The 25,275-nt window shown below is 47.3% G+C and overlaps 2 protein-coding genes across 2 annotated transcripts; both read right to left on the bottom strand.

The window, feature by feature from the left end:
- Positions 1-268: 268 nt before the first annotated feature.
- On the bottom strand, positions 269-24,863 carry C2H18orf54 (chromosome 2 C18orf54 homolog). Its single transcript, XM_040421027.1, has 8 exons — positions 24,722-24,863; positions 23,758-24,034; positions 21,883-22,563; positions 21,636-21,777; positions 20,076-20,187; positions 3,949-4,080; positions 2,588-2,661; positions 269-758 (listed from the first exon to the last, which is right to left on the bottom strand). The coding sequence occupies exons 2-8, from the start codon at positions 24,023-24,025 to the stop codon at positions 668-670; spliced, it is 1,500 nt and encodes a 499-aa protein (XP_040276961.1). The 5' UTR covers positions 24,026-24,034; positions 24,722-24,863; the 3' UTR covers positions 269-667.
- Positions 16,158-19,428, bottom strand: LOC120992212 (lamina-associated polypeptide 2, isoforms alpha/zeta-like). Its single transcript, XM_040421028.1, has 2 exons — positions 19,295-19,428; positions 16,158-19,217 (listed from the first exon to the last, which is right to left on the bottom strand). Exons 1-2 carry the CDS (start codon positions 19,349-19,351, stop codon positions 17,934-17,936), a joined length of 1,341 nt encoding a protein of 446 aa, XP_040276962.1. The 5' UTR covers positions 19,352-19,428; the 3' UTR covers positions 16,158-17,933.
- Positions 24,864-25,275: the final 412 nt, after the last annotated feature.

Raw genomic sequence — 25,275 nt, 5'->3', positions numbered from 1 at the left:
GTGCAGATGTGTGACTCCAAAGAAGGTGACAAGTAGTGCTGGAATCAATGCAGGTCTGTCCAAGATTTAAAGGGGTTGGCCCATCTCACATGTTGGTGGCATATCGCTAGGATATGACACCAATGTCTGATAGGTGCGGGTCCCATCTCTAGAATGGAACCCGCAAAGTGAAGGAGAGTGAACTGTGCATGCTTGGCTGCCCTCCATTCATTTCTATGGGAGTGCTGAACAAGGTGCTCTGCTATTTTCGGCACTCCCATAGAAATGAATGGAGGGCAGCCGTGCATGGACCACAAGCTCTCCTTCACTTTGCGGGCTCCGTTCTAGAGACAAGTGCGGGTCCTAGAGGTGGAACACACTTATCTGACATTAGTTGCATATCCTAGTGATATGCTGCCAATGTATGAGATGGGCCAACCCCTTTAAGAACACTGGGGACGGGAAGATGAAGGGGTTTATGTACACAGAAATACGGCAGAGAACGGTCAGCCTCCGAGGAGTGGGACCTCCACTGATCAGATAATGATGACCTATTCCAATGATCCAAGCAGTTGCAGCTCAAGACAGAGGAGGAACATGTATTTCTGCAAACTTAGTATAAAACGCATTTATAAAAATGAAAGATCCAATAATACTAGTAGTAAAGTAGCATTCATCGGGCCCACAGCTACGTTAGGACATCGGTCCTGTGGTCTTCCTGTTTCTTCAGGTTACAGTCACCTACCAGCTCCTTGAGCCGGGACAAATGGTGCAGAGCTCTGGAGGGAAATACAGAAAAACAGCTGAATCTAAAGTGAATTTTCAGGCAAAAAACTGAAATATCTGACTTTCCCCTAAAGTTTACGATACGCCATAACTTGCTGATCAGGAGGAGTGCGATTACTGGAACCCCTAGGGATCTGACTTATTTCTGACCAGCACCGGGAGCTATCTGCTATCAGAGTGAGGCTGCTCTGCATTACCAGGGTTGTGGCCCCTCGGTCCCAGAAGATGGATCCCTATTGTCAGAAAGTTACGTTATAATATTAGGATACATCATAAGTAGTTGATAAGAGGCGAAACTGATGAAAACCAACACTACAATGACAGTATTATAGCTATGTAGTCTGTTGTTTTATAGCGCCAAATTCCCAGCGCAGTACAGAGATGCTCATCACTCACATCAATCCCTGTTACTAATGGGGCTCCCAATCTAGTTTCCACACAAACAAACAGTCAATTTCATAGGAAGTCAATTAATCGTTGGGATGTTTTGGGAGTTAGTAGGAAACTGTAGTGATCCGGCAAGCAGTTCCGTCGCTGGAACTGCCTGGCGGATCGAGCAAAACGTATGCCAACTGATGGCATTTGTAAGACTGATCAGGATCCTGATCAGTCTGAAAAATGTATTAAAATGCCAGATCAGTCTTTCCGGTGTCATCCAGCAAAACGGATCCGGTATTTATTTATTTCACCTTTTTTCGGTCTGCGCATTTTGAATGCCGGATTCGGCACTAATACATTCCTATGGAAAAAAAATGCCGGATCTGGCAAGTCTTCAGTTTTTTTGGCCGGAGATAAAACCGTAGCATGCTACGGTTTTATCTTTTGCCTGATCAGTCAAAAAGACTTAACTGAAGACACCCTGATGCATCCTGAACGGATTACTCTCCATTCAGAATGCATGGGGATAAAACTCATCAGATCTTTTCTGGTATAGAGCCCCTAGGACGGAACTCTATGCCGGAAAAGAAAAACGCTAGTGTGAAAGTACCCTAATATATAAAAACTATATAAATGTGGTATCACTGTAATCGTACTGACCCACAGAACGAAGGGAACAGGTCAGTTTTACAGCATAGGGAACACTGTAAAAACCAAACCCATAAAACTGTGGCAGAACTGCGTTTCTTTTTCCAATTCCACCCCATATGGAATATTTTTTTTCCAGCTTCCCACTACATTGTACGCAATATTAAATAGTGATCTTAGAAAGTGCAAAAATAACAAGCTTTCATAAGTCTATGTAAATGGGAAAAAATAAAAATAATGATGGCTCCTGCAAAGCAGGGAGTAAAAAACAGAAAAACGTAAGATCCTAAAGGGGTTCTCCAGGATTTTTGTATTGATGGTCTATCCTTAGGATGAGTCATCAATATCAGATCAGAGGGGGGTCAGACTCCTGGCATCCCCACCGATCAGCTGTTTGAAGAGACTGAGGTGCTCAGTGAGCGCTTAGGCCTCTTGCTAGAAGATGTGACATCACGTTCATCGGTCACATGGCGCCTAGGTGCAGCTCAGTCCCAATTCAAGTCTACTGAGAACAGCCACTATCAAATGGTTGGCGCTGTGCTTGGTAAGCTACGAGAACGCTGTGGCGCTCACCAGAGCTCCAGTAAGTGCTGCGGCCACTTCATAGAGATGGTCAGTGGTGGTGCCGGGTGTCGGACCCTCACCAATGTCATATTGATGCCCATTCGTGAGGATAGGTCATCTGAAAAATCCTAGAGAACCCCTTTGAATTTGAGGAAAGTTTTCCACTTTTGTGTCTATCTGGAATGTACTTTCTCGCTGTCACAAAGTAGAAGGCTAAGTGACCAGAACTTACTTTTGTAAAGATTTATTGACTGGAAAAATCTCTTGATCTGCCTTCTGGATTTCAGTCTCTGCTTCTGTTGAAATCTAGCGAGATAAAAATGTGAGTTTAACAATCTGAATCAATAAATAACTGAATTGCTGCAATTTAATCAGTTCATATCCTGGTTGACTTAATGACTTGGGGCCATAAAACCTGCTTTGGTCGATTAGAAAAGATAACATCCCTTTCCTCATTCCAATTAGTGATAAGACCACCACTATCTGACTATCTGAGACATTTATGGAATATCAATGGGATATGCCAATAATGCCCGATAGCTGCAGGTCTCATCTTTGAAGTGAATGGAGCGCAAACTGCGCATACACTCTACCCCTTCCTCCACCACTATGGGACTTCCAAAAGTAGCTGAGCACCGGTTCAGGTTTTTTTTTTTTTTTTTAAAGTCCCATAGCAAAAATTGGAGAGCAAGCCAGGCAACCACGGCCACCCCTCTATTTATGGGACTTCCGAAAATAATCAAGCCAGTGCCTGGCTATTTTGGAAGTCTTATAGCAGTTAATGGCTTGCTCTACATTCACTTTGGGGCCCCCATTTTGGAGATGGGAATGGATTTTAGTTATCACACATTTATGGCATATCCTATCGACAAGCCATACATTTCCTAGCTGAGAATACCCCTTTAACCCCCTTACGACCAAGTGCAGTACATGTATGGCACTTGGTGTTGGGTTTAATCCGGAGCGCTGCACATGTAGGATTACCGGGGACCCAGAGGTCTGTGCTTCTGCTTGGTGCACAGTGCTCAATGAGTGCCATGTAGTGAATAGAGGTAGCGGCTATGCTGGTGTTTTGGGGAATAGCAGAGCTGCAGGGTCTTAGCATACCCTAATCAGCTCTGCCTGTGTAGAATGTCCCCACAGGGAGGAGTGTTAAACAATAAATAAAAAAAAAGCACCTTGAAGAAGTCATTCAATGGCCTCTTGGGGGACATATTATGTGCTAAACTAACACTTTAAAAAAGTAAAAAAAAATAATAAATAATAATAAAATACAAGAAAAAAAAAAGCTAAAATGCCCATGCCAAGTAAAACAGTTGCAATAGTCGCTCTGTTCACACAAAACTATACATAATATATATCAAAAAGACCTACACAAAATAAGGAACTTATTTTAATAATTTAATTTGGTGTCACAAAAAGCTAAAACAAAAAGATAAAAAAAGCCCTCGGTGTCGCATTAAAAACACCCCCAATTTTTTTGTACAATCATTAAGGCCTTTTCAAGCCTGGCCATTAGGGGTTAATAAGCACCTCATCATTTCCTGGGGTCATTAGGAGAGGAAACCCGTCCCCAAATCAGCTGCCACTCACTTTCTGGAACTCCTTTAGATGCTCGGTGCTGGTTTCCTGCTTGAAGTTTTGCTGGAACGCCTGCATATTGAAGAGCATGTGTTTCAGAGCCTCTACTGGACCGTGGTGATTCCCTCCGGAAAACGCATTTGCCTGGAAATTGAAAGCAAAATGCACACTGTCTTCAGTAGAGGTTAAAGGAGTCAGTCTTCCCAGTCAAAGCTTTAAAGGGAACCTGTCATCAGCTTTATGCCGACATCACTGAGGGCAGCATAAAATAGTGACAGAAATGCTGATGTCAGCGGTGTGTCACTCATGAGCTAAAAGTAAGTGGTTGCTGAGAACCAGCATCATAGTCATCGCAGCCCAGGCCTGGAAAAGAGTCACATCTACCTGAGAAGAGTCATGGTTATTCATAATCTGCAATACTTGAATCAGGTGCTCACTTTCAACGGCAACACCCAATGCCAATAAGGAAAATTTGAAGTAGAAACAAGCGTTTGAAAAGGCACTCAAAATATCTGGATAGAGTATGGATTACAAAGCTTTAGTATAAAAAATGCTAACAGATTTATTAAATGACGTGAAATTTAAAATTGATAACACATAATTTAGTGACACATAGTTAATAACATATAACACTTGCATACAAATAACACCTGTATAAAAATTGCATAAAAAGCCGGAATTAGACTTACCGGTAATTCAGTTTCCACGAGATCACCACGACGGCTACAAGGAGATTGACCCCTGACCTCTGTAGGGGCAGGAACAGAGAGAGGGTTTAAATCCCCCCCTCCCACCACCAACACCAGTGTGTCCAAAATTACAGAGACAATCAAACAAAAAAGGTGGTGAGAACAAACATAGTAAATCAAGAGGGTATTACTTCATAACCTCATAGAAAATAAGTAAGGGGTAGGGAAAATACGTGCCGTCGTGGTGATCTCGTGGAAACTGAATTACCGGTAAGTCTAATTCCGGCTTTCCACCTCATCACCACGACGGCTACAAGGAGATATACAAAATTATCGCCTAGGGGGGGACGACCGCCTGAAGGACCTTACGTCCAAAAGACAGGTCTGAACTGGATAGGTCTAACCTATAATGTTTAGTGAAGGTGTGAATGTTAGACCAAGTGGCAGCTTTACAGATATCCTCCAGGGAAGCTCCTGCTCGCTCTGCTTGGGAAGAGGACATAGCTCGAGTAGAGTGGGCTCTCAAATTTGTGGGGCAAGGAAGACCCTGAGACTCATAAGAAAAGGAAATGGAATCCCTGATCCATCGAGCTAAGGAGGACCTGGAGGCTTTTAGGCCCTTATTCTTACCGGAGAAGAGGATGAATAGGTTGTTAGATCTACGGAAACCTTTAGATACCTCAAGATAACGTAGTACTGAACGTCTCACGTCCAGGGAATGGAAGCTAGCCTCTCTATCATTAGAGGGATTACTGCAGAAGGAAGGAAGGATTATCTCCTGGTTCCGGTGGAAATCTGATACTACCTTAGGTAGAAAACCTGGATCTAATCTTAGGATAATTCGGTCATCGGTGATGCGGAGGTAGGGCTCCTGAATGGATAGGGCCTGAATCTCGCCTAACCTTCTTGCGGACGTGATGGCCACTAAAAAGGCTGTTTTTAGAGAGAGATGTTTGATAGAACAGCTATCCAAGGGCTCAAACGGGGCGAGGGTCAGGCCTGTGAGTACCGTATTGAGGTCCCAATTGGGGATCCTAGTTTTCAGGGAGGGACGAAGTCGGGAAGCGGCTCTCATAAACCTTTTGATCCAGCGATGATTGGCTAGGTCTAGATAAAAAAAACAGGCTAGGGCCGAGACCTGTACCTTCAGGGTGGAAGGCCTGAGACCCAATTCAAGTCCCTGCTGGAGGAAATCTAAGATCCTCTGGAAGTTGGGTGGCTCCAGATTTGGGGCAGGATTGCCGCTCCAAGAACAAAAACGCTTCCAAATTTTTAGGTATATCGAAAAGGTGACTTTCTTCCTACTTGCTTTAAGGGTTGAAATCACTTGATCGGAAAGTCCTTGAGATCTCAACCTCTGGACTTCAGGATCCAGGCCGATAGCTTGAGAAAACTCGAATTTGGGTGCAGTATCGGCCCCTGATGAAGAAGGTCCCTCCTGGAGGGAAGAGGCCATGGATCTTCTATCGATAGGTTCTTTAGTAAAGTGAACCAGCTCCTTTTCGGCCAATAGGGGGCTATTAGGATCAAAGTCGAGTTTTCTGAGTTGAGCTTTTGAATTACCCTGGGAAGCAGAGGCAAGGGTGGGAATGCGTAGCCGAGATCCCAGTCCCAGGGAATCGTCAGCGCGTCCAGAGCCCAAGGGTTGTCCCGAGGGTTCAAGGAGCAGAATGTTGGTACTTTTGCGTTTTTCTTGGACGCAAACAGGTCCACCTGTGGGACCAAGTGGCAGCTTTACAGATATCCTCCAGGGAAGCTCCTGCTCGCTCTGCTTGGGAAGAGGACATAGCTCGAGTAGAGTGGGCTCTCAAATTTGTGGGGCAAGGAAGACCCTGAGACTCATAAGAAAAGGAAATGGAATCCCTGATCCATCGAGCTAAGGAGGACCTGGAGGCTTTTAGGCCCTTATTCTTACCGGAGAAGAGGATGAATAGGTTGTTAGATCTACGGAAACCTTTAGATACCTCAAGATAACGTAGTACTGAACGTCTCACGTCCAGGGAATGGAAGCTAGCCTCTCTATCATTAGAGGGATTACTGCAGAAGGAAGGAAGGATTATCTCCTGGTTCCGGTGGAAATCTGATACTACCTTAGGTAGAAAACCTGGATCTAATCTTAGGATAATTCGGTCATCGGTGATGCGGAGGTAGGGCTCCTGAATGGATAGGGCCTGAATCTCGCCTAACCTTCTTGCGGACGTGATGGCCACTAAAAAGGCTGTTTTTAGAGAGAGATGTTTGATAGAACAGCTATCCAAGGGCTCAAACGGGGCGAGGGTCAGGCCTGTGAGTACCGTATTGAGGTCCCAATTGGGGATCCTAGTTTTCAGGGAGGGACGAAGTCGGGAAGCGGCTCTCATAAACCTTTTGATCCAGCGATGATTGGCTAGGTCTAGATAAAAAAAACAGGCTAGGGCCGAGACCTGTACCTTCAGGGTGGAAGGCCTGAGACCCAATTCAAGTCCCTGCTGGAGGAAATCTAAGATCCTCTGGAAGTTGGGTGGCTCCAGATTTGGGGCAGGATTGCCGCTCCAAGAACAAAAACGCTTCCAAATTTTTAGGTATATCGAAAAGGTGACTTTCTTCCTACTTGCTTTAAGGGTTGAAATCACTTGATCGGAAAGTCCTTGAGATCTCAACCTCTGGACTTCAGGATCCAGGCCGATAGCTTGAGAAAACTCGAATTTGGGTGCAGTATCGGCCCCTGATGAAGAAGGTCCCTCCTGGAGGGAAGAGGCCATGGATCTTCTATCGATAGGTTCTTTAGTAAAGTGAACCAGCTCCTTTTCGGCCAATAGGGGGCTATTAGGATCAAAGTCGAGTTTTCTGAGTTGAGCTTTTGAATTACCCTGGGAAGCAGAGGCAAGGGTGGGAATGCGTAGCCGAGATCCCAGTCCCAGGGAATCGTCAGCGCGTCCAGAGCCCAAGGGTTGTCCCGAGGGTTCAAGGAGCAGAATGTTGGTACTTTTGCGTTTTTCTTGGACGCAAACAGGTCCACCTGTGGGACACCCCACTTCTCTACGAGAGTCTGGAACACGTCCTGATTCAGGGACCACTCGGTATGGTCTATCCACTGACGACTGAGATAGTCTGCCTCCACGTTTAGGATCCCTTTTAGATGGATTGCGGAGATGGACTTCACGCGGGACTCTGCCCAGTCGAAGATTTTTCTTGAGATTGACATCAGTTTCTCTGACCTTGTGCCTCCCAGATGAGAAAGGTACGCCACTGTCGTCGTATTGTCGGAGAGTATTTTTATGTGGTGACCCACAAGGAGGGCTTCTGCCGCCTTCAGGGCTTTCCGGACCGCTTCTAGCTCCCTGAAATTGGAAGATTGGGAGCGGGTTACCGAAACCCAGGAGCCTTGAAAGAAGTGATCTCCCACTTTCGCACCCCATCCTTTCTCGCTCGCGTCCGTGAGAACTTGGATGTAGGGGGTCTTCTCCCAGGCGACTCCCAAGGACAGGTTGGCTAAGTGTCTCCACCAGTTTAGGGAGACCTTCACCGCGGTGGGAATCAGAACCTTGTGGTTCAGTGAGGACTGTCGCCTGTCCCAAGATCTGAGGATCCATAGCTGAAGTGATCGAAAGTGAGACTGGCTCCAGGGAACGGATGGGATGCAGGATGAAAGAAGGCCCAGGAGGCTCATAGCCTCTCTTATGGGACAAGACCTTCTGCTCTGAAACCGATGGATCTTCAGTTGGAGGCCTTTGATTTTGTCTGGTGGAAGGAAGGTACGCTGAGCCCGGGAGTCCAGGATGACCCCCAGAAACTGGATAGTGCTGGACGGTACCAGATGTGACTTTTTCTGGTTCACCAACCATCCCAGATCTTGGATGAGAGATAGGAAGGTTAGTAAGTCCGATTTTAGATCGTCCTCTGAGTTCCCGACTAGGAGGAAGTCGTCCAGGTATGGAACGATCACTAGTCCTTTGTGTCTCAGGAAGGCTACCATCTCGACCACCAGCTTCGTAAAGATTCTGGGCGCAGACGATATCCCAAAGGGGAGGGCCGTAAACTGGAAGTGGTTGGTTATCCCCTTGTGATCCTGAATAGCAAATCTTAGGAGCCTCTGGGATTCTGGATGAATTGGAGACATGATAGTAGGCATCCTGAAGATCTACTGAGCACATTAGGGCGTTCTTCCCTATTAAGGGGATCAGGGATTTTAGGGATTCCATCCTGAACTTTCGATAAGTTATAAACTTGTTTAGGGCTTTCAAGTTTATAATTGTACGGAAAGACCCCTCTTTCTTCTCCACTAGGAAAAGGCTTGAATAGAAGCCCTGCCCCAGTTGAGAAGGGGGGACCCGTACTATCACGTCCATAGCCAGAAGGCTCTGAACTCCTTGTAGAATTTTTAGACGAGTGTTGGGGGAGCCTGGGTTCGTAATGACGAAGCGGTTTGGGGGAAATGAGGAAAGTTCGATCCGATAGCCGGATTTTACGATGTCCCGGACCCAAGGATTCGGGGAGATGGACTCCCACGGAGTCAGAAATCTCCTCAATCTCCCCCCTACGCTGGCGTCATTGTTTATCGGATTTATTTTGGGAAGAAGAGGGATTACCTCTACCCCTGCCCCCTTTGTAATAGCTCCAACGCCCTGACTTTCCCTTATCCCTAAAGGGTTTATTCTGGCTAGAGGGGGCCCGAAAGGGATATTTCCTTTTAAAAGATTTTTCCTCAGGAAAGCCCTTCTTCTTATCTGCGGCCTTTTCCAGGATACGGTCCAAGACCGGGCCAAATACATATTCCCCCGAAAACGGGATAGCACACAGCTTCATCTTTGAAGTGTTGTCACCCGACCAGCTTTTCATCCACAAGGCGCGGCGGGCAGCGTTGGAAAGCCCCGCATCCTTTGCGGCGAATCTAACAGATTCGGCCGAGGCGTCTGCCATAAAAGCTGTGGCTGATTTCAATAAGGGAAGGGACCTGAGTAGCTCTTCCCTAGGGGTATTATCCCTAATATGATTTCCTAACTCGTCTAGCCATATCCTCATGGACCTGGCTACCGAGGTGGCCGCGATGTTTTTTTTCAGATTAATCATGGCCGCCTCCCATGATTTTTTCAGGAGACTATCTGCCTTCCTATCCATAGGATCACGTAATTGCGAGGTATCTTCAAAGGGCAAGGCAGTCTTTTTATTGACCTTGGCGACCTGAATGTCCCCTTTGGGAGTCTCATTGAAGATCTTCACCTCATTTGAATCAAATAATAAACGGTTCTTGAAGGATTTGGAAACCCCCAACCGTTTTTCGGGGTTGGACCATTCGTCCAAAACCATATCTCGGATATTTTCATTGATTGGAAATACACAGGTTTTCTTAACCCGGAGTCTCCCAAACATCTCATCTTGTATTGAGTGGGCTTTTGGGGTGTCTTCTATACCCATCGTAGCCCGGACAGCCCTTAGAAGGTCTGGCATCTCCTCTAGCGAAAAGCAAAACTTCCTCTCTGACTCAGCCATATCGGTATCAGAGAGAAGCTCCTCGTCTTCCCAGGCTCTAGATGTAGACGCATCTTCCCCTGTTACCTCCGGGTCAGATAAGGAGGGAGATGGTTCCCTTCGCCTTTTCGGTGGAGGCGAATCCCGGGGAGGGGGGGAAATTTGGGATAAGGAGGTCTTTACTTCATTACGAATCATGGACCTCAGTTCCTCAAGGAAGGAAGGCTGTTCTTCTGCAATGACGCTAGAGATACAGTCCTTGCAGAGCTTTTTGCGATACTCGTCCGGAAGCCGTTTGAGGCAGGACACGCATTTGGCCTGTTTCTTGATCCTTTTCTGGACCTCCTTAGGAACCTGGGGGAAATAATCCCTATCAGCCATAGGTAAAAGTCGAGGAGAGAAAAAAGCCCCAAGCCTGAGAAGTGGAGGAGAAGGAGTATGCAACCTGGTACAGTGTTTTCAAAACAAGTAGCAGAGCAACGAGCGCTTCCCCACAGGGGACTTACTGTAGGCAGCACAGGAGGGTCTCCAGGGGAGCGGGGTTCAGCCGACATGACCAACACAGCTCCAGGTACACCGCACAGATCGGGCGTTCAGCGCTTGCTGGCGCCGAAAATTTGAATCTGGAGACGCTTCCTGGATGACGTCACTTCCCTCCGTCCACCGGAAGTGACGTCGGCCGCCCCAGAAGCGCTTTGGTGCGCACCCGGCGAACGCCCCAGACTCGGCGTCGGCGGGAGATCGCAGCCGGGAGCAGGCTCACATCTAATAATGGAGCGAGGCCTCCCTCCTCACCCCTGCCCAGCATTAGTACACCGACCGCAGGAGGGCAGGGGGAACACCGGTAGGTGCCAGGAAATTATTACCATCTTCATCTCCCCGCAGGGAGACTCTCTCTGCCCCTGTCCTCTGTAGGGACAGGAAACACTGGTGTTGGTGGTGGGAGGGGGGGATTTAAACCCTCTCTCTGTTCCTGCCCCTACAGAGGTCAGGGGTCAATCTCCTTGTAGCCGTCGTGGTGATGAGGTGGAAATTGGGGATCCCGTTAATTGTTTGTGATCATATAATCACAATATTGGTCATATACTATTAATTAGTAACACATAGTTAATAACGTGTAACATATAGCCCCTACATAGAAATGAGGGATCCCGTTAATTAGGTGAATGCTTGTGATATGGTCATATAAAATCGCATATACCGCCAATATCTCTCAAAGAAAATGCGCTTGTGGCTGGTTATGGGATTGTAACATGAATGTTTTTGTATAGACATTTTGGAAGCAAAAAAAGTTTTTCATATGGTTGTAATGCGTAGTTGGACCATGACAACAACAGTAATTGGTCAATAGATCATGTTCATAGTCAGACTTAAAATAATAGAAGTGGCCACTTAATATTTCCTTTAAAAATGTATTTAAAAAGTAATAAATTAAAAGTCACCAAGTAAAGTGTTGTAAGCCAGCGGCTTAATTTACATTACCCCTCCTTTAGGTTGGGGTGCCTGTCTCTGCTTCAGTATGTGGAGCGGTGCCTGGGTGTACTATCCCTCTAAGGCTCCATTCACACATCCGCAATTTCGTTCCGCAAGGAATTGCGGACCCATTCATTTCTATGGGTGCGGCCCTGATCCGGAAATGCGGACCCGCTAATCCGGGTCCGCATTTCCGTTCCTGAAAAAAAATAGAACATGTCCTATATTCTTGTCCGCAATTGCGGACAAGAATAGGCATATTCCATTAGTTATTCTATTAGTGCCGGCGATGTGCGGTCTGCAAAATGCGGAACGCACATTGCCGATGTTCGTGTTTTGCGGATCCGCAAAACACACATGGATGTGTGAATGGACCCTTAGTTCGGATATGCGAGGCGATGTGAGAGACGCCAGCGTCTCACGTGGTCTATCACACGGTGTCCTGCGTGATCGGAACTCCGGACCTGGAAAATTGGAGCGCTCGGCGTCTTACTTCTTTCCGGCACATTAGAGTTACTTCTATTTGTAAAGTTGAACTTCTAATTGTCCGGCATTTGTCGCATTGCTTTTAGAACCAAACCAGACGCGTTTCGGAGTGTCACACTCCTTCCTCAGTGGTTAGCAGTGTTTTAATAAGTGTGACTATTTATAGGGAAATTCTCCTATTGGGGGAGCGGTAATTATCCGTAAGGCCCTGTATCCCAAAAAACATGGTCTGGATTCCTTTACTGGATCACATGTATATTTTCCATCCATCAAAGGTATAATTAATTTCACATATAAACTTATATGTTTATCTCAAATGAATCGTACAAAAGCGTATATGTATATTTAATGCGTCTTCCATGCGTTTTCTTTAAGATTGGGTTCCAATTCTTTACAGAAGAGACACACAAAAAAAAAAAAAAAAAAAAAAAAAATCTGCTGACGATTGGCAGTTCTCTCCTAGAGAGAAAACTAGGTAGAAGACTGTCAGCCATCAGTAGGTGGACAGGAGAGCAGGAATTCATGAATAACCAGGACTCTTCTCAGGTGGCCATGACTCTTTTCCTAGTCTGCAATGATTGTGATGTTGGTTCTTGGCAACCACTTACTTTTAACTTATAAATGACAGACCGCTGAAATCAAGTTACCTGTCTCTACTTTAGGCCTATTGCACATGGACGTTTTTTTTTCCCGTTTACTGGACGTTTTTTGCGTTCCGTATACGGTCCGTATACGGAACCATTCATTTCAATGGTTCCGCAAAAAAAACGGAATGTACTCCGTATGCATTCCGTTTCCGTATTTCCGTTTTTCCGTTCCGTTTTAACATAGAACATGTCCTATTATTGCCCGCAAATCACAGTCCGTGGCTCCATTCAAGTCAATGGGTCCGCAAAAAAAACGGAACACATACGGAAATGCATCCGTATGTCTTCCGTTTCCGTTCCGTTTTTTGCTGAACCATCTATTGAAAATGTTATGCCAAGCCCAATTTTATCTATGTAATTACTGTATACTGTATATGCCATACGGAAAAACGGAACGGAAAAACAGAACAGAAACGGAAACAAAAAACGGAACAACGGATCCGTGAAAAACGGATCGCAAAACACTGAAAAAGCCATACGGTCGTGTGCAATAGGCCTTATACTGCTGTTAGTATGGGCAGCATTAAGTTGATGACAGGTTCCCTTTAAAGTTATGTCGGCTTTGGAAAACCCTTTTTTAATAAGTGGGGTCCTGAGAAAATAACCAGACCCTGAGCGATCAGCTGTAACAAGCAAACACATGTTTTATTCCCCTGCGGCGCCACCAGAGGAGAAATGAAGTATTACACAGTGACCACTAAGATAAAGGGGCCGTCTGTATAATGCAAGAATGAACCAGGTTCTCCAGGGAGACCATTCTTCTAGTTTCTAAGGGCTGTAATACACCAACAGATTATCTGACTAATATCTGTCCAATCAGACCACTACTTGGTGTGTAGAACAAAGGATCTGTGTGTGTAAATAGCCATCTAAACAATGATTGGTCAGAAAATCTGTCAGATAATGTGTTGGTGTAATACAGCCCGTACTGTCCTATTTCATAAAAAGGTCCTAAACAAGGGATTGGAGCGTCAATACCACACGCAGTCCACGAGTGGCATTATTTCTGGTCCTATATAGTATCTGATATTTTTATTCAATGTGACAATCAGGGGGACTATTGGACACTGTGGAGGAGAGCTGACATTTGCTCCAGTACGAAGCTCTTAATGCAGCAGGATGCTCCTACATGTCAGGAAACCCTCACTGAGATTACTCTCATAAGAGGGGGAAATGGGTCACTGACTATGGAGGAGACATTTGCACATAGCAGACTTCCCATAGATATAAGGGCAAAACAAATATTGTAATGCAATAGTGTAGTCTGCAGCAGTAGCCTCCCCCCACTGTCCTGTCTGCTGCAGCACAACGAAGATGGTTAAAGGGGTTGTCCGCTTTATTCATATTGATGACTTATCCTCAGGATAGGTCATCAATATCAGATCGATGGGGGTCCGATGCCCAGCACCCTCACCGACCAGCTGGTTGAAGAGAAGGCTACGCTCCAAGCAAGAGCTGCCTTCCCTTCATTGTTTACCTGCTCGCAGTGTAATTACACCTTCCTATTCAAGTGCATAGGAAGGAGCCGTCCCATAGATGTGAATGAGACGGCTGAGCTGTAATTACCGCTGCGGTAGCGATGGTGAGCAAGTATATAATGAAGAGAATGCAGTGCTCACACTGAGAATGGCCTTCTCTTCATACAGCTGATTAGCGGGGGTATTGGGAGTCGAACCCCCCCCCTCCGCCTGTCTGATATTGATGATCTATCCTGAGGATAAAGTGGACAACCCCTTTAAGGCTCCATTCACACGTCCGCAAAATGGGTCCGCAACACACCACGGACGTGTGAATGCAGCCTAAGTCTCACGTGACCTGTTTTCACCATGTAAACCAATCCCTCTGTTTGTTTCCATCCTGTATGTAGCACTTCCTGTTCCTGTATCCAACCAAACCCATGATGCACTACTCCTTCCTCTGCCACAGCTCCAGCCCCGCCCCTAACTCCACCCAGCTAGCTTATAGCTTCTCCCACCCAGCTAGTTCCATAGACGCTCTCCAATCACTGCCCCGCCCATGGACATGACATCACAGGAAAAGAGTATTACACTCACCGGTAATCCGGTTTCCTGGAAGTCTCCATGACACCAAGTCCCAAGTCCTGAGATTGACTTCCTTCTGATTGGACAGGAAAAACACAGAGAGGTTAAAACCCCCACCCCCTCCTCACATCACCAGTGTATTTTAACGAAGAACCCCAGGATGAAAGGATAATAGCTAATAGCAGAAAAAAAGGGTGGGATATATGTGGTGTCATGGAGACTTCCAGGAAACCGGATTACCGGTGAGTGTAATACTCTTTTCCCCAGTCGTCTCCATGACACCAAGTCCTGAGACAATATCAAAGATACAATTAGGGGGGGACAACTGCCGACAGGACCTTACGTCCAAATCTTAGGTCGTCATTAGCAGCTACATCTAGTCTGTAGTGCTTAGTGAAAGTATGAACTCTTTTCCATGTTGCTGCCCTGCAAATCTGTTGTAAGGAGGCTGAGGCTTTTTCCGCCCAGGAGGCAGCCATGCCTCTCGTAGAATGTGCTTTTAGGGAAGCAGGGACGTCTTTTCCCTGAGCTTTATATGCTTCGGAGATTGCCATCTTAATCCATCTGGAGATGGAACTTTTTGCCGCTTTCTTCCCTTTGTTAGGACCTGAAAATTGGACAAACAGATTTTTGTCTTTTCTCCAAAGGCTGGTAGCTTCCAGGTACTTTAAGACCGCTCTCCGGACATCTAATGTGTGGTAAGTGATTTCTTGATCGTTTTTCGGATCGTCACAGAACGAGGGGAGAACAATGTCCTGAGACCTATGGAAGGTCGAGACTACCTTGGGGAGGAAAGTCGGATCTAATTTGAAAATTAATTTGTCCTCAAATATTGCAAGGAATGGTTCTTGGATGGACAAGGCCTGCAGCTCACAGACCCTTCTGGCTGAGGTTATTGCCACCAGAAAAATCGTTTTAATGGTAAGCCATCTGATGTGGATAGAGTCCAGAGGTTCGAATGGATCGGAGGTTAGACCCCCTAGTACTGTATTAAGGTTCCATGGTGGCACCATGTTTCTAATTGTAGGTCTGATCCTATCTGCCGCCTTAAGGAATCTGGATATCCAGGGATGTTCCGTTAGCTTGGTATTATATAGTGCTCCTAAAGCCGATACCTGGACCCTAAGGGTATTGGGGGATAGACCTAAATCTAGCCCTTCTTGAAGAAAATCCAGGATTAGTGAGATGTTGGCTCTAAACTGGTTGAAGGAGGTCCCAGACCAATCAGCAAATTTCTTCCATATTTTTTGGTACTTGTCGTTGGTACTCTGTTTCCTGCTAAGGAGTAAGGTGTTCACTACTTTTTTTGATAGACCAAAGTTTAATAAGTTGGATTCTTCAGAATCCAGGCTGTTAACTTTAGTATTTTCAGGTCTGGGTGAGAAATAGGTCCCTGACTTAGAAGGTCCGGCCTTTGAGGTAAAAGGAGAGGAGCTTCCACGCTGAGGGCTTTCAAGAGGGAGAACCAACTTCTCTTGGGCCAGAAGGGGGTTATCAGGATTAGTGTACACTTTTCTTTTAGGAACTTCTGTAACACTCTGGGGATAAGCGGAAATGGGGGGAAGGCGTAGACTAAGTTTGTTGTCCAACTCTGGTTGAGGGCGTCTACTGCCCGAGGATGATCCCTGGGGTTGAGGGAGAAGAACTGGTTTAGCTGATGATTTCTCCTGGATGCAAACAGGTCTATCGTCGGCCTGCCCCATTTCTTCGTGATTAAATGGAAGGCTTCTGGAGCTAACATCCATTCCCCTGGGTCTAGTCTGTGCCGGCTTAGGTAATCGGCCTGAATGTTTAAAACTCCCTTCAAATGAACCGCTGAAAGAGATTGAATGTTGCCTTCTGCCCAGGAAAAGATTTTGTTTGCCAGGTTCTGTAGCGGGCGATGCCTTGTGCCTCCCTGGTGTTGGATAAAGGCCACGGCTGTAGCGTTGTCCGAGTAGACTAGGACGTGACGACCCTTTGCCAGCTGACTTGTGTGTTTCAGTGCTTCCCACACTGCCCTCAGCTCCTTGAAATTTGAGGATTGCTGGCTCACGTAATTCCCCCATGTTCCCTGGTAGGAGTTCCCCTGGACGACCGCTCCCCACCCGTGGAGGCTGGCATCTGTTGTGATGACTAGAGGGAGATCTTGTGCCCAGAAAATCCCGTTTTCTAGGTTCGAATTGCTGAGCCACCAAGTTAGTGATTTTTTGGTCTCTGCATCTAAGAATATTTTCCTCTCTAGGGTTAATTGCGATCTGTTCCATTTGTCTAAGATGAATTTCTGGAGTGGTCTTAGATGGAACTGTGCCCAGGCAACTGCTGGAATGCAAGCGGACAGACTCCCTAGTACCTTCATGGCCTGTCTTATTGAACAGAATTTCTCCTTCTTGAACTTCCTCAAAGCTGTCTGAAGTTTTACTATCTTTTGAGGTGGTAGAAAGGATCTTTGGGAGACTGTGTCTAGAGTAATGCCCAGAAAAACTTTCCGTTTGGATGGGATTAAATCCGATTTTTTCCAATTGATGAGCCAACCTAGGCTCTGTAGATGATCCAGGACTAACCCGAGATGGATTCCCATGGTCTCTATGTTGTCCGCCACTACCAGTAGGTCGTCCAGATAGGGGATCACACAAATTGCCTTTTCTCTCAAGGTTGTCAAGGCTTCCGCCATTATTTTGGTAAAAACCCTTGGGGCAGAAGAGATCCCGAAGGGGAGACACCTGAACTGGAAATGCTGAATGTTTCCCTCCAATTCTATTGCGAACCTTAGGAATTCCCTTGATGACCTGTGAATTGGGACGTGATAATAGGCGTCGCTTAAATCTATTGTGGCCATCACTGCATCCTTTTTTAAGAGTTTCACTGCTGACTTCAGGGTCTCCATTTTGAATTTTTGATATCTTACGTATTTGTTTAGATGTTTCAGATTTATAATTACCCTGGATTTCCCGTTTGGTTTCTTTATAATGAAGAGGCGGGAATAGAATCCCAGTCCTGTCTGATTTTTCGGGACGGGCTCTATGGCGTCCAAGGTTAATAGGTTTTTTATGTCGTTTTTTAAGGTCGCAGTTTGAGATGGGGGAAGGGTAGTGATCACATATTTCTGTGGAGGGGAAGAGAGAAGATCTATCAGATAACCCTCTTGTATAATACTTAAGATCCACCGGCTGTTTGTTACATGCTCCCAAGATCTTAGAAAGGAGCCGAGTCTTCCCCCCACTGGTATGGCGTCATTGTTTGTTGTTGGATGAGGAGGCTTCGGCCCGATTTGGGTTGAAGAGGAAGCTTCTCCCCCTGCCTCCCTTCGCATAGCTCCACCTCCCAGTCTTCCCTTTATCTTTTTTATTTTCGGGTTGAAAAAATCGGTCACGAAAGGGCTGCCTTTTTTGTTTATATCTTTCCTCTGGAAACCCTCTTTTTTTATTTGTCGCGTTGTCTAGGATTTTATCTAGATCTTCTCCGAAAACGTACTGACCGTGGAAGGGGAGTGCGATTAATTTATTTTTAGATGTGATATCTCCTGACCACGCTTTAAGCCATAGTGCCCTTCTCGCTGTATTTGAGAGAACAGCTGTACGGGCGGACAGTTTAACTGATTCAGCAGCTGCGTCTGCTAGAAAGGAGGTTGCCATCTTTAATAGAGGCAAGCTCTCTAGAATTTGATCCCGTGGTGTCTTATTGACCAGATGTATCTCTAGCTGGTCTAGCCAAAGGTTCAGTGTTCTGGCCACACATGTGGAGGCAACGCCCGGTTTGAGAAGGGCCGCCGTAGTCTCCCAGGTCTTTCGCAAGAGACTCTCCGCTTTCCTGTCTAGAGGATCTTTCAATTGTGCTGAGTCTTCAAACGGTAGGGCCGTATGTTTTGCTACCTTGGCCACTGGCGCGTCTACTTTGGGAATGGTCTCCCAATCCGTACAGTCCTCTTGGCTAAAGGGGTAGCGCCTCTTAATTCCTCTTGGGATAAAGGATCCTTTATCCGGTTTTTCCCATTCAGACCTAATTAATTTTTGGACACTATCAGGGACTGGAAAAACGGCCTTCTTCCTTTCACCTAGACCCCCAAAAATTTCTTGCTGGGTAGACCTAGGGGTTTTAGGCATCTCCATCTGAATGGTGGCCCTGATGGCCCTGATAAGTTCATCAATATCTTCAGGATTGAACAGGAAGCGCTTATATTCGCCCTCTTCATCTGAAGATGCCGGGTGTTTTTGGACAGATTCGGAGTCTGAGACCGCCAGCCCCTCAGAGTCGGAATCCAGGATAAGTGATTTAACACTACGGGCGTCCTGAGTGGGGGGAACTTTGGGAGGAGTAGGTTCTCTGGTAGTTAAGGCTAGCTGAACCTCTTCTTTTACCACTTTTCTAATGTCTTCAATTAGACTAGAAGACTCAGACTTGATGACACTGGCAGTACATTCTTTACACAGGGGCTTGGATCCAGTGTTAGACAATCTTTTGCAGCAAATACCACATTTTCTAGTTTTTTTGGCTGCAGAAGCCGAATCCTTTTCTCCCTGAAATGGTAAGGGAGGAAAGGATGAGCAGACTGAACCCACCATACAAGGCATGTACCTGAGAACAGGTTACTCACTGTCCCAGGGTTTGATGCAGGCTCGGTTCCAGAGCCCGGCGTGAGGGGGGTGCTCATCTTGACTCCCGACCGCTTCAGAGATGCTTCACCAAAATATGTGAGCCGCGCTATGCAGGGCGCCGTTACACAGGTCCTGAGCGTTCCTCCATGTGCTTCTCATGCTGCAGGACCTGTGGCGCATGTTGATGACGTCAGCGCGCTTAGCTCCGCCCCCGGCGTCTGACGTCATCCGCCTGCCGGCCGGAAGGGACACATCACAGTGCCGATCCGCCGTGTTCCTCCTTCCCTCTGCATCAAGCCCTCCGGGACCGCCGCAGAGGGAATCTTCGCAGGGGCACTACCTATGTGCCCGAGCCCAGGCCTAACCAAACGGAGGAGGGAGAGCTGCACTGCAGATCCGACCTCGGCCCAGATGAAAAAAAAAAAAAAAAACTCCAGGTGAGCCCAAACGAGCTCCGTGCACCTCTCCTGCTTCCTATCCTGATGGGACAGGAAAAACACTGGTGATGTGAGGAGGGGGTGGGGGTTTTAACCTCTCTGTGTTTTTCCTGTCCAATCAGAAGGAAGTCAATCTCAGGACTTGGGACTTGGTGTCATGGAGACGACTGGGGAAAGGAGGCAGAGCTGCAAGAACATGGTCATGTGATCAGAGCCCAGAATAAAACATAGGAGCAATAAAAGCTAAAAGAAATACATTACAAATATACAGCGACCTTCATAAAGGATATATTTTTATTTTATTTTTTTGCTTAGAGAAAAATCTCTCCAACATGTCACTTACCGCCTTCTCCTGCTGGACACAATCTTTAAGGAAATCTTCCACAAGGTTTGATTTAAAAGACTTGAGCCCTTTACTTTCCTCGTCTTCACACAGGACATGGACAGGGGATTTGCTGAAAATAAGAATTCAATAATTAATCAATTGCTCAGTTCTGAATATCCCCATACATTGCTGCAGAGGTGGATGTGCTTTGTAGGGGCCCCTACAGCTGTTAATCTGATATGTAAATGGCCATTGCGTCAGTCAACTCCTCGTGGTCAAAGTGCAATTTGCGCAGTGATCTGTTCAAATTCCTGCAAAAATCACGTTTCGACCCAGACGTGTAAACTCACCATTAAAAGGCCTGTTCACTCCTGGGGCCCTATTCTACAAACCTCACGGCACTGCTGGACCCGCGGTGGTAATAATACTTACTGAACCCTGCTGCTAGGTTCTGCTTCCATCAGAGACCCTGCCTGCCTGCTCTGCAGTCCCCCTCGTCAACATCCGGCCAATGACTGGCTGCAGCAGTGACCCATGCATGCACTGGCCTAGTGACTTGATGCATGGGGGTGATACATCGCTGCAATGGCCAGTCACTGGCTGCAGCAGTCACATGACCTAACGTCAAACCAGATGTTGACGTGGGGAACCCGGGTTCTGCAGAGCAGGCGGACCAGTGATGGAATCAGAACCCAGCGGCAGGGATCAGGCAAGTTATGATGACCACCGCGGGTCCGGTACAGTATGTAGAAAAGGTCCCCGGGGGATGAACAACCTCTTTAAGCACATCAGATTTCAGCAAGTTTGAGAGTTGAGCTGGCCACACATGAGAGATAGCTGAATACTATTGCTCGGCCCGGCTGAGCATGCATGTGCAATGACTAAGAAGAGGGAGAAAGCTACAGCCAGACTTCAAAGGATTGAGCAATCAAATCCAATCTGCCGGTTATCGCCCTCGACATCAGCCGGCAGGGGGGGGGGGGAAGTGAGTCACATCCACACTAGGGGTGGCCAAAAGAGCCTGGTAGTAGCTTGTCTCTCTATGACCTAGTAGATAAACATGCATGCTCTGCCAAGTGTGCACGTTTTATGGGAAGGTTTAGGACAGGCATCCTCAAACTGCAGCCCTCCAGCTGTTGTAAAACTACAACTCCCACAATGCCCTGCTGTAGGCTGATACCTGTAGGCTGTTCAGGCATGCTGGGAGTTGTAGTTTTGCAACAGCTGTAGGGCCGCAGTTTGAGGATGCCTGGTTTAGGAGATAGCTACCAGACAAGCATTCACCTGACAGCTATGGTACGTGTGTGGCTGGAGTAATTTGAGTGCTGCCATGGTACTTAAAAAAAAAATCTGCAAGCATCACCAAGGATGTTGACACAGCGGCGGTGGTGACCCAGAACCATCATGCGGCACCAGCAGCGAGGGAGAACACGGGTACAGTTAAATGGGAAGTTTGCCTGGTAATAAACCTGGGCAACGTGCACACAGTGCCTTATGCTAGCAATGCCAGGGACTAGCGGCGGGGGCACGAGGGTGCAACACAACAGCAGAGACGCAGCAACCGCCCCAATATCTTACTATGAATAGGGGACTTTTTCCCACGAGCGCTCGACCTCCAGGACGTCCTCAGTTCGGGGGCTTTGGTTATAACAGGGGGGCTCCTGTGACAGGTCTTGGCGGGTGACGTCACCTGTTTGTTCTGACTTCTGCACAGGACGATCTATAATGAGAGAATAAAACACGATACAATGAAGTTTGCCTAAGAAAACCTGCCAGGAAGGAGATAATATCCGCTGCCAGGAAGAGCAGTGGGGGTGATGCTTACTTTTCCTAGGCGTATGTAAATGCTGCACGATATCCAAATCAGAGCGGGCTGGAGGCTTCATACTGTCCCTGAAGCTGCTGGAATTAACCGCTTTGTAGCCTCGCAGGTCATAACGCGGGATTTGTAAATGGTCCAATGAAGAGCCTGGACCATCTCTATGAAGAGCGCCAGTCAAGTGGTTATCTACGTCATCCAGAAGTCTGTGGTCCCTCAACCAGACTGGATATCCGACTTCAGGAATACTGGTGATGCCAGACACCCCCAGTTCAGACTTCTGACTGGTCAACCAGCGTGGGTAACTCTTATAGAGTACGGACGTCACGTTGTTGTAAAGCCCCGAATCGTTTTCCCTCTCCGTTTCTCGCCACGAATGATCCCGTTGAGTTATCTCTTTCAGCCTCTGAAGGTCCTGGGAGCGGAGTCTATGGTCTCGGAGGTCAAGGGTGGACAAGGCTGTCCCTCTGAGTGATGAAGGGGTTAAGGGTAAAGTCACTTGGGGAGAAAATCCATATTGTGTTTTCAGGTTTTTCCTACGTTTCCGCTCTGAAGCTTGAGAGAAGGGTAGAGACCCATCAGGAGGGAAGCCCAGGAGGTCGTCTGTGGTCAGGCTGAGCAGATCGGGATCACGGGCAACGTATCTGCTCCGGGTCAGGGGCCGTGTGCGCCGGACCGTGGGACGCGCTGCAAAAAAAAAAAAAAAGTTAATTTATTGCGCCATTCATGCTGCAATTAAAGATTTTCTTACTATGCAAATCATGTGTTCTGGTATGGCCTCCAGTGTACCCTCATTACATGACTTACCTCCTCTAACCTCCAGTGTACCCGCAGCCTCATTACACAACTTACCTTCTCTGACCTCCAGTGTACCCTCATTACATGACTTACCTCCTCTAACCTCCAGTGTACCCGCAGCCTCATTAAATGACTTTCCTCCTCTGACCTCCGGTGTACCCTCTGCTCTCATTACATGACTTACCTCCTCTAACCTCCAGTGTACCCGCAGCCTCATTACATGGCTTACCTCCTCTGACCTCCAGTGTATTCTCTGCCCCCATTACATGACTTACCTCCTCTGACCTCTGGTGTATCCTCTGCCCCCATTACATGACTTACCTCCTCTGACCTCCGTGGTTTCCTCTGCCCCCATTACATGACTTACCTCCGGTGTATCCTCTGCCCCCATTACATGATTTACCTCCTCTGACCTCCGGTGTATTCTCTGCCCCCATTACATGACTTACCTCCTCTGACCTCCGGTGTATCCTCTGCTCTCATTACATGACTTACCTACTCTGAGCTCCAGTGTATCCTCTGCCCCAATTACATGACTTACCTCCTCTGACCTCCGTGGTTTCCTCTGCCCCCATTACATGACTTACCTCCGGTGTATCCTCTGCCCCCATTACATGATTTACCTCCTCTGACCTCCGGTGTATTCTCTGCCCCCATTACATGACTTACCTCCTCTGACCTCCGATGTATCCTCTGCTCTCATTACATGACTTACCTACTCTGAGCTCCAGTGTATCCTCTGCCCCAATTACATGACTTACCTCCTCTGACCTCCGGTGTATCCTCTGCCCCCATTACATGATTTACCTCCTCTGACCTCCGGTGTATTCTCTGCCCCCATTACATGACTTACCTCCTCTGACCTCCGATGTATCCTCTGCTCTCATTACATAACTTACCTCCTCTGACCTCCGTGGTACCCTCTTCCCTCATTACATGACTTACCTCCTCTGACCTCCGATGTATCCTCTGCTCTCATTACACGACTTACCTCCTCTGACCTCCGTGGTACCCTCTTCCCTCATTACATGACTTACCTCCCCTGACCTCCAGTGTATCCTCTGCCCTCATTAGGTGACTTACCTCTTTTGGTCGGAGATGTAAGTGTGGTGGACGGGCGGACGGTGATTTGTCCGGTGCTGGCCGCCTCATAGTCCATAATATAATCCTCCAGGGCTTTGGACGCAGAGTCATACAGCCTGTCCTTGTACTGTATAGTGGCCGCGGGTCGGACGCCATCACTATGATTGCTGCTCCTGAGGCTGCAGCTGGCCAGGAGCGAGGAAATGGAGACTGAGGAATCCGGGGAGCTGGATGTGGCCATTTCTCCATCACACGTCAGAGTCTTCATACAATGTGGCTGCAAAATAATGTAATATGTCACAAAACTGGGAGCAAACGCCTACAGTACCCATGGGGCGGCTGGGGCCAATAGTGCCTGGGGGAGTCCTCAGATTAACTGCATGAGGACACGTCCCCCAAACGGGACCGAAGCGCTGCAGTTTCCTCTATAGATTTGTATGCAGCAAATCCGCAGTGTTTTACGGAAATACGTAGGAAAAATCGGACTCTGCAGCATGTCAATTAAAGGGCATGTTCACACAGCGGATTTTCCCCACTCCTTCCTGGGTGTAGGAAGGAAAACCACCAGGTTGCAGTAGAAAACATGACACACACACATGGATTTTCTCATGATAGGATCTGAGAACAATTGGACAGAATAACGACTAAATGACAGTAATGGAAACCGCGTAATGTAAACTAGCGCTACATTCCGTCACAGGGCGAAAATCTCAGCTGCGAGCGGCTGACCAATCACAGAGCAGGAAATAGCACCGCCAGCCAATAAAAACGTACTAACAAACATTCAGCCAATCAGCAAATACGCGAACGGGCAGCCAATCAGAGCCGACTGTGGATAACAGAATGTTCGTCAGCCAATTAGACACGCCCGCTAAGACAAGCCATCCTATCAGAGGAGAGCAGAATAAAGCTTCTGAAAAGTTAATTCAGTTCCTGTCAGTTAGACCCGGCGGAGCCTCGTTACCTGAAGTAATAAACAGCATTCAGTGTCTCAGCCGCCTCGTTACTGTTCTCTGCCGGGGCAGCACCGGGGGCTCCATCCTCCGCCTCTCGTCGTAAACCATACAGCAGAGGCGCCTCCAGCACCCCCGCCTTACGCCTCGCTACTGGGCAGTCACTGCGCAGCCTAGCAACGCGATAGTCATCCGCAGGCTGGGCCGGTGTGAGTGGCGGAGGGATATAAGACAATCAAGTGCCGAGTGCATATCATTTGCAGTCCTCCTGTGTGTAAATTAGGCCATCTGCCATTGTATCTCATCCTATCATGTGCGATACTGTCTGCTGAGCTGCTGTATCTAATCCCATCATGTGCGATACTGTCTGCTGAGCTGCTGTATCTAATCCCATCATGTGTGATACTGTCTGCAGAGCTGTGTATCTAATCCCATCGTGTGATACTGTCTGCAGAGCTGTGTATCTAATCCCATTGTGTGATACTGCCTGCAGAGCTGCTGTATCTAATCCCATCATGTGTGGTTCTGTCTGCAGAGCTGCTGTATCTAATCCCATCATGTGTGA

The sequence above is a fragment of the Bufo bufo genome, chromosome 2 (genome assembly GCF_905171765.1).
Source record: "Bufo bufo chromosome 2, aBufBuf1.1, whole genome shotgun sequence".
NCBI lineage: Eukaryota > Metazoa > Chordata > Amphibia > Anura > Bufonidae > Bufo > Bufo bufo.
Note: the sequence above shows the minus strand (reverse complement) of the source record. Positions and strands in the feature narration are given on the sequence as shown.